At 36.9% G+C, this 9,997-nt stretch overlaps 1 protein-coding gene across 1 annotated transcript in view; it reads left to right on the forward strand.

The window, feature by feature from the left end:
- LOC107696529 (pleckstrin homology domain-containing family O member 1-A-like) overlaps positions 1-9,164 on the forward strand; it is a 15,089-nt gene extending 5,925 nt beyond the window's left edge. The window contains exons 3-6 of the mRNA XM_016496888.1: positions 2,704-2,844; positions 3,178-3,282; positions 5,332-5,430; positions 7,838-9,164. Coding sequence (XP_016352374.1) covers positions 2,704-2,844; positions 3,178-3,282; positions 5,332-5,430; positions 7,838-8,944 — 1,452 coding nt within the window. The 3' untranslated portion in view covers positions 8,945-9,164. The remainder of the gene's footprint in view (positions 1-2,703; positions 2,845-3,177; positions 3,283-5,331; positions 5,431-7,837) is intronic.
- Positions 9,165-9,997: the final 833 nt, after the last annotated feature.

Below are 9,997 nucleotides of genomic sequence, written 5' to 3' on the forward strand. Positions count from 1 at the left end.
CTTTTAGATTAATCCCTATTGACTAAAAATTTCCAGAGCTTATCATCATTATTTAAATGTATCATAATCTAGATATGATATAATTTATCGCCCGACGCTAATTTAGGCTATTTATAGAACGTGCTTGGCGGGCGACTCAGAGACTCCATGCGGGCTACCAGGTGCCCATGGGCACCACGTTGGTGACCACTGTGATTGCTATAAAGAATTGCTAAAAGCTTCATTGGCTAAAAAAAGTAACTTTTCACAAAAAAACGAATTTCACTGTTTTTTGATCCTGACACAAAATGGCCAGCTAACATTAATTGATTAATCATACCAGCAGCACATGTGAAAGTGTGAATGAGTACTAATCAGGTTAATCACTAACATACTAATTAGATTGTAAGAGCAGACTGATTGCTATAAAAGTAGGGAAGAAGCGCTTCCAATCATTGTGCTCTTGTTATGATGGTCTGGAGGTGTATAGGGTACAATGGTTACCTCCAAAGAAACACGTGCAGCCATCATCGCTTTGCATCAAAATGGCCTCACATGCAAGGAAGTTGCAACAAAAAATATTGCACCTGAAGTTTATTTTAATTAAGTCTATTTTAGGAAAATTGGTTGACCTTAAAGTCAACCAGATAGAGCACTGAACACGTGATTCTCCAAATCTATTTTCCACCTTTAATTCCAGCCTCATAGAAGTAAACTGGGCAAGTAACTGCAGTATTCACTTCATGTTTACTACACTGTAGACTTACATCCTGAGACAGATTTTACAGTCGTATAGTATGGCTTTATAAATACCAGTTCACAATGCTTTGAAAACCAACTCTATTCTGAATTTCAGGGAAAAAAGCATCAAGATAATGTAATATTCATAGGAGTACTCTTTACGAAGGCTGCATTTTAGTCCTTACATCTTGTTGTGGGTGGAGTTACCTTCGTCAGAATGAAGATGGTTGGTTAGTGGGTTATTTTTGGAGGTGGTTAATCCAGAGATCAGGATGGCCCCCTGCCGGGAATGTGCTGTGCCAACAGTGGGGGAGTGAAATATTGATGTGGTGAAGAGAGGCCAGGCTCTTTTCCTCCTTTTGCCCCATATTAGCATCACTAGTATGCTCTTTCTCAGAGTGTGCGCTCACTCACATTTAAATGTGTGACCCCAGGAGGCCATCTGGAGGCATACGGTTACACAGATTACCTTTGGCCATATGTGGCATAGGGAGGATTTTACCTACATTTCACTCTTTATTGTAAAACTGGCTGTTTTGTAAATTGCTTTAGTAAACATGACCTAAATATGATATTGTAGAGTCATATAATGAACAGGCTGGTTTGCTTATGCTTGCTGTTTGGTCTATGATCACGTATCACTTTGATCTTTGTGCTTTAATCTCAAGCTCACTGACATCAAATTCCTTTGTTGCGTATTTCCGTTGCTATGGTGAATGCTTGGTAACCATGCAGGATGACCCAAAATGTCTATGTTTATCTTTTTTGCTCTGTGTGACATAACATAGTGCATGCTAATATCTAGCACTGAGCTTTTGTGTTTGTCTCAGCACAAACCCTTGTGACCCTCATTGTGGCTCTGTGGGATTTAAAGTCCTACTGTGTGTTTTTTCCCCCCTCAGGTTCAGTGAAATTTGCCATTTTTCAACCACAGTCAGCTATAATGAGGACTGACCTGTCTTAAAATGAGGCATATTCACAGATGGGTAACTGGTTTAATAATTAAACACATACACATAACACATGTGTTTATTATTGTGTTTAACATTATTAACACATACTGATAAAAAATGTATAGCCTGAATGCACTGTAAGTCGCTTTGGATAAAAGCGTCTGCTAAATGCATAAATTGAATTTAATTAGAGGAGGAGCTGAACTAACTGAAAACCGTTTGGAACATCTGTCTTGATTTCTGATGAAAAAGAACACCAGTCACAATTCTTTTCCTTTACTATTTGGCATGAATCGAGAATATATTCTGAGCCTGGCTTGGTTATATATATGTGTGATGTTTGTTTTGTTCTTAAGGTTTCATTTTTGATAAAATAAAAGGAACCTTGGTGATCATAAGAGATTAAAAAAAAACATTTAAAAAATCTTACAGATCCAAAGTCACATTTTAATGTTAAGCCACAATTAGACATAAAATAATTAGCATAAATTAGCATTTATGAGCAATAAAGTTGTCAATGTGAGGTATAGTTGCAGTTGTTGGAAATAAATGAGCAATAATGAGAAATAAAGTTGCAAGTATATTTTAATTTTTTAGCTTTTGAGTTGGAAACCGTTTTCCATTCCTAGATTAGTTACTTTACTTTAAGTTACTTTAGAACAGTTAAACATGCTTTCTGTTGTTTTTTTTGTTGTTGTTGTTGTTGTCCAGAAACATGACCAATTTAATATACAAAATACATTTAGTCATATAGGCTATGTTCTATGTATTGTTCATATATCCTTAAATAAGGGTACACATGTTTTGTGATTTGTGATTTAGTGTTCTGTCAGCATAGATGGAGCCCTTAATGATCTCACAGCAGTGTTCTGTTGAACATTAATTATTGCTGTCCTTGGAGCTGTCCATGATTCACTGTTGTCTGCATAGTTGGCCTGGGAAAGCACTGCTGATCATTTCAATAAATTTCTAGCTTCAGGCCTGGTGATGGCCTGTGTCTGTGTGCTGATGCTGCTGTTCTTGTGTCCAGATGAAAAATGATGGGAAGACTCATGAAGTGTTTGACCTGGCACAGTACGAGTGCTCGGAGGAACTGCGAAAGGTCAAGAGCCACAGCAAGAAGAATCACAGTAAATTTACCCTGCTCCGGTGCCAACATCCTGGAAACAAGGTAAGAACAAAACATTGTGACGTTATGGTTTAAAAAATAGGGTACAATTTACTTTGCGCCTCTTTTACTTTTGTGAGATCTGATTTTAACCAGTTTCTTAATTTATTGCAAAGACGAATCTGTGTCAGTCAACATCAAAGTTATTTTAGATTAAATTTTTAAAGGGATCATATCCTGCATAACTTCACAAACATGAAGATTTTGCAATAAGCAACTGATTCCAGTTTTTTCCCAAAGACCCTTAAAATTCATGTCTGAAAATTCTAAATACCACCATCATTAATTTCAAAATCTTTGATAGTCGATATTTTCATATATTTTTTACTCCATTAGAGCCCTAATCTTGTATTTCTGGCCGTCAGTCCAGAGGAGAAGGAATCTTGGATCAATGTTTTAAACACCGCTATTACCAGAGCTAAGAATCGTGTGCTGGATGAGGTGACTACAGACATTTCATATATTCTTTATTTATTCCTTGCTATTTAATGCTCTTCTTCCCACCTATATTTTAGCTTTCCACTCCTGCAGTCTCTTCCCACATTCTTTCCTCTCATTAGTCAGTCTCTTTCTGTATATATTTCTTTCTCTTTTATATTCTAGTGCTAACCATCTTTCACTTAACGTTTAGATTTTTCTATTTTCCTGTCATTATTTGGGTTTTGAACTTTTAGAAAACTGGAAATGTAATTATTTCACTAAAGTAATAAATGTAGAAAATATTATATTATTTTTATTATTATTTTTTACATACCCATGAAAAACATTTCAGCTAAGCACTGTTAAACCAACAATATTATTATACTGTATTATATATTATTATATTATTATTATACACACAACTCTGTGTATATGTATATTAAGATTGGGGTCAGTAAGATTTTTTTATCTAAGAAATTAATTTTCTCGTTAAGAAATTGTAATGAGTCCACTGGAGGTGAGTTGAAGAACCCATATGCAGTTTATTTAGACTTGACTTGAAATAAACATGGACTTGAACAGGAACACAAACTCACCTAGCAGCAGATTACACTGAACAAAGCTAGACAATGGACAATAAAACACGAGGGCTATATATACAAAGAGACTAATGACAAATAAGGAACACCTGGAATAATCAAGACAATAAACCAATAGGTGTGTTCAACTTGAAGAAGCGCTAAGCAGACCGATCGGTTTATGACATTAAATTAGATGTCATACACCGATCGCTCAACGCAGCGCTGCTTCAAGTCGAACACACCTAATGACAGAACAGAACAGAGAACCCACATGACTGAATCAACCAATGACACATTCACAAGGGGAGCACATGGCAAGATCACATGAGGGAACAAGGGAAACACATGACAGGAACATGAAACATGGATAAATATCAAAATAAATGACATGAAAACAATGAACATGAAACAAAACCCAAAACCAACAATACAGCAATTAAAGGTGCAATAGGTGATTGTCTTCAGAAACATTTTTTGTTATGCTGGTTGAAAGTCTCTTCACATCCCGATAGCAGTCATTAAGTTAAGTGGTCTAAATGTATTTATATGACACATGATGTGTTGTAGTAATGTTGTCTCTGGTCGTCTGGTCTGTGCGTTCAGGAGGCGTGGCTTTGGACAGTGATTTGAAGGGATGGTGGGACGTATGCTTTCAGTGCTATCAGGCTAAAGTTAGCATTTTCCAAGATGTTCTACTGCACCTTTAACATTTTTATTCAGCAAGGATGTATTAAACTGATCAAGGCTTACAGTAAAGATTTTTACATTTAAAAAAAAAAACTATTTCAAATAAATGCTATTCTTTTAACCTTTTTATTTATCAAAGCACAACTGTTTTAAAGATTGATAATAATTAGAAATGTTTCTTGAACACCAAATCAGCATATTAGATGTCTGATGGATCGTTTGACAATGAAGACTGGAGTAATGACTGCTGAAAATTCAGCTTGACCATCAAAAGGAATAAATTACATTTTAAAACATATTAAAATAGATAACTGGTTTTTAAAACTATAATAATATTTCACAATATTACTATTTTTACTGTATATTTCATCAAATGCAGCCTTGAGCATAAGAGACTTCTTTTCAAAGTCTTCTTTATAAGCCACAATAATTCAAATGAGCTTCTTGTATCTAATTGAAACTGATAACAACAACTTTATATGTAGGAAAAGATTTCACACAGTCTTGTTTTCACTTGTAAAATCACTGCATTTCATATACCAGAAAGAAACCCACTTGTGTGAGTTTACCATCATCTACATATAGCACATTCTATTTATAAATCTGCAAATTCATTTTCACATCAACAACTATTGGATTAAACAGAGATGAAAGTAAGACTAATTAACATTAGGTGTCATATAGGCCATTTGTGTTGTGTAAATTAGAATCCAAATAAGGCTGCTGAAAATGGCAATGTGTCAAATGTGTTAATGTAGTAAAAATTATCTCAGCTCCAGTTTTGTTTCGTTTTCTTCTGCAGGTCACGATTGAGGAGAGTCTTCTGGCTCACCCTACACGTGATAGGGCCAAGATCCCACTTGGGCGCCGTTTGCCCACGCGGGGTCATCTCATGGCTGTGGTGGGTGGCATTTTGTTTTGACTTTGATTCAGATGACTGTTGTTGTTTGTCTGTTTGTACTATTGTGCGCCAGTGGAAATGTACTAACTTCATGGCACTAGGTAGTTGCTGGGTGTAGTATTGATCAGGGGCATAAATTTCGTCTAACAGTTGGGGGGGACAATAAACATAAAATTTCTCAAGAGCAATTTTTGAAGGGGACACAAATAATACAACTAAAATTGTACTCGTAAGGATATGTATACACAGAGGAAAGCCTTAACTACTATTAGTGTAGCAGGGAGACTGTGCCAAATTAGACAACTTCAAGCTGTTGTGGTCGCGCAGCGACAGCGCTCGTGTCCATTAACATTACTATCCGTGACTATCCGTGTTGCCAAGTCTGTGGTTTTTCCGTGGAATTGGGCTACTTTATCACTGTTGCCGCAGGTAACACGACCCCAATAACGTGTATTTTAGCCCCCGGAACTCGATTTTTACCGGGGGACCCCCTTTGAAACGCAGTTAGTTTGGGCTAGATTTGGGTAGCAATTCGGAGGGTTTTGTTGTAAAAAACCTGGCAACCCTTTTCGTCAAGCAGGTAACGTTTTTATTGCTAACATAGCGACTTATCGAAAAATACATTGGCATCATCTGTATTAAAGAGAAAATAATCACTTCATCCGCTGTTTAAGTGAAATTTAAGTAGCCTTGACAGCCTTACTTACTGGAGTTCCACAACTATTGGCTTTGTTCTCTCTCAGCGGACTTGTGTGTTTGTAGGTGATGTAAAAGAGGAAAGCAGGCATTTGGACCAAAGCACTGTGAGGCAAGGGAGGGGGAGACTCAAAATGTTTCTAAACTTAAAACACATTTTTGTCCCGTTTGTTGTTTTAGGTCGCCGCGATTTTGCAATGTTGATCCTGGATCAACATTACTGTCCAAAAATATAGACTAAAACCAATCCCTACCCCTAAACCTAACCCTACCCATAATTTATTCCTAAAATCAGTGTGAAATGATAGCTGATTAACAAGGGTGTAGAAGCATCTAACCCTGATCGTAAGCCTAAAACAGATATTTCCTGAAAAGTTATCCCTCAATTCTGATTGGTTAATTGGAATGTTGTTCCAGGATCAACAAGGATGTTGATCCAGGAAGATGTTGTACTTGGTGAAATCACGGTCACCGTTGTTTTACTACTTACACAATTATTTAAAGTATAAAATGTTGTTATTTACAATACACAGCATGGTTTTTAATCATATTTTTAGGGGGGACAACCCTCAGATGGGGGGGTCCTGTCCCCCCTGACCCCCCCGGGATTTCTGCCTATGGTATTGATGAAACTTATATGCAGCTATTTATAACTTGCCTGCATAACAGATAATCCAGAAAACTTGACTGAAACCTAACTATTTAAAAGTATTTTTCCTTATTTAACACGTTTTACACATAAACCTTTAATGTGTATGTGTATATGTGAGTGAGTGTGTGTGTGTCTAAAATGAAAGCTTACCTTTCAGCTGTATCTCTTTGACTGGGATTCTGTTATTGATTTATCTGTCATTTTGCATCTAAATTGTCAAAATACTTTTTATGACCCCTAATAAAAGTTTGGGGTCAGTAAGATTTTTTTTAAAAGAAATTAGTTTTTATTAGTTGTCTTTATTCTGTAAGGATTCATTAAACTCAAACAAATGCTGCTCTTTTGAACTTTTTATTAATCAAAGAATCTTTTTTAATGTACTCCACCATTCAAAAGTTTGGGGTAAGTAATATGTTTTTAAAGAAATTAATACTTTTATTCAGCAAAGAGCAAAGATGCATTAAACTGATTAAAAGTGCCAATAAAGACTTAAATAATTTTACAAATGATTTCTATAAATAAATTCTGTTCTTCAGATTTTTCTATTCATCAAAGAATCCTGACAAAAATGCACCATGAGTTCCACAAAAATATTAAGCAGCACAACTGTTTTCAACATTGATAATATGATGATAATAATGTTTCTTGAGCCGCAAATCAGCATTTAGAATGATTTCTGAAGGATCATGTGACACTGAAGACTGTAGTAATGATGCTGAAAATTCAGCTTTGTTATCACAGGAATAAATAAAAATTTTAAATGTATTTAAATAGAGAACATTTCTTTTAAATTGTAATAACAATATTGTTTTCATTTACTGTATTTTTGATCAAATAAATGCAGCCTTGCTGAGATACTTAAAAAAACATGTAAAATAAATCTTACTGACCCCAAACCTTTTACATTTACAAAAATTTGGTTTAATATTTTACATTAATAACACCTTTTTTAAATGAATCTGTTATATCAGCTTATCTGCTAGAAAAGCCTAAATAAAAACTGAGTGAGTGCTTCTTTAACAGAAAAAAAAAATTGTGTTTCATGCTTTCCTGTTTTAGGCCTCTGCCTCCTCTGATGGAGTGCTGACACTGGACTTGGTGAATGAGGAGGATGCTGGTTTGCTTGATGATGATCAGGATGAGTGGTTGAAGGACCATCAGGTCAGCCTGGATAAGCTGGCTCCCGGCCGTCGACGTGCTGGCACTGATGCGTCCAGGCTGTCTTCCTCCGTTACAGATGGCAAGGTGAAAACCAGTAGCTTGCCACGCAGGAGCGAGTTCTCCTGGAGCCGTGAAAACCAGCCTCACACACCTCAAAACGAGAAGAAGTTAGCTCAGGGTCGTAACCGATGTGCTTCCATGGATGACGCTCTGTCCCGAGGAGAGAGAAAACCAAACAAGAAGAATGGGCTCCAGGCAACGCTGAGTCCCACGAGCCACCTGCAGGATCTGATTAGCCAGCGGCTGCAGATGACTCAAGAGCTGTTAGCTGAGATTCAGGAACAGGAACCCCATCGGGGCAAGATAGGATCTTACCCCTATTTAAGAGGCATTGACTCCCCTCGTCTCCGCCACCTCAAGGGCTCTGACTCACCACACTCCAAGGGCTCAAGCTCACATAGTTCACCCCACAGCAAAGGCACAGACTCACCCTCAGTAAGGGCAAAAGATTCACCTGGTTCCAAAGGGAAAAAATCGGCACATGTGAAGTCCAAGGACTCGCCCCATTTTAAGTCATCCAAATCCCCTCATTCCAAGAGCGCACTTCGCTCGAAGAGCATTGATTCACCTGATTCAAAAGAATCAAGTTCACCCCACTGGAAATGCATCGATCTGACAGACATTAAAGGTTCAGACTCGCCTCTGTCCACTGGCTCAAACTCGCCCCATATGAAGTCTACAGACCCTGCTTTTTTTCGGATCTTTTACTCGCCCCATTTCAGAAGCATCAAGGGTACTGATTGTCCTCTCAGTGAAGCTTTGGACTGGGACTGCAGGAGGGCAGCAGCTGAGCGACTCTTACAAGAGGCCATATCCTCCTGGCGAGAAGCTAGAGAGGTTCTGGCTGAGGTAAAGGAGCTACAAGCCAGACAGCAACGGGCAGAGCACAGTAAAACTGGAACCCCCACAACACCCTCACAGAATCGCAAGCAGAAAAGCCCCTGACCGAATCTTCAGTTAGTCATAGTGCTTTCTAAGACTTGTGAGCCTTTACAATGAATGCAAGGAAGGAGAACAATAGGTGGAACTTTCTGTCTTACCCACAGCGCAAACCAGTGTTCTGTTTTATCTCAGTCTATTGTTTATATATTAACTGTTGTTCCTCTGACACCTCAACCCTGTGTCTTTGCACTTTGAACAATTGTATTTTTACTTGTGACTCTTTCAAGGCTGTACTACTTCTATTGGCATTGGTAATGTATAATGTTACTGATGATTAAACTGGTTTATGATTTGCTTTTTGCAAAAACAGCTCAGGTTTTTGGGAAAAAAAATGTTTTGAGGAGTGGATTGGTAAGCTTTGTGTGGAAAAAAAGTGTTTCAGGTAAAGGTTAGCAGTGGTCTTAAGACACAAATGCATTTTGGAAAGTCTATACTGCTCTTTAATATCAGGTAGATTAATTATCATTTTAATTAGCATTTCAAAATATTTGTATATTTTCCCCCAAAATTACTAAACACGCACACATTTTAAAAATAAAATGTTTATTTTTTCTTGCTGCCGAGTTTGAGTATCAAACTAGTGCAGCCAGTGTTATTGATAGCAGTGGATAACGATACAATTTTCGATTTACAAGCTCTTGATTCCATAAAGTTTTGATTCGATTTTGCTTGCATATTCTCATATATATATATATATATATATATATATATAAATTCTCTCTCTGCTAATGCTGTAAATTGTACGGGGGAATTTTTAAGACTGATTCAAGAGTTATGTCTTTTTGAACTACCGGTATTTATTGAAAGAATGACTCAAGAGTTAGTTTTCGACTTGGGAATTCGGCTACACTGGTCATTCTTTTGATTCCCAAAAGAACCAGCTCATTTGTTTGTGAATCGAACTGGTCACATTGTTTGTGACCAAAACATATTTACCGCTGTACTAACTGTTCAATTTATAATGTTTTTATTTAACAGTGCTAATGTGACAGAATTAGATTTAATTAGACACAATTAGTCAAGACAGAAAGATAACTCTTTTTTTTTTTTTTTTTT

Source organism: Sinocyclocheilus anshuiensis, unplaced genomic scaffold, assembly GCF_001515605.1.
Source record: "Sinocyclocheilus anshuiensis isolate Anshui unplaced genomic scaffold, SAMN03320099.WGS_v1.1 scaffold590, whole genome shotgun sequence".
Classification (NCBI taxonomy): Eukaryota; Metazoa; Chordata; class Actinopteri; order Cypriniformes; family Cyprinidae; genus Sinocyclocheilus; species Sinocyclocheilus anshuiensis.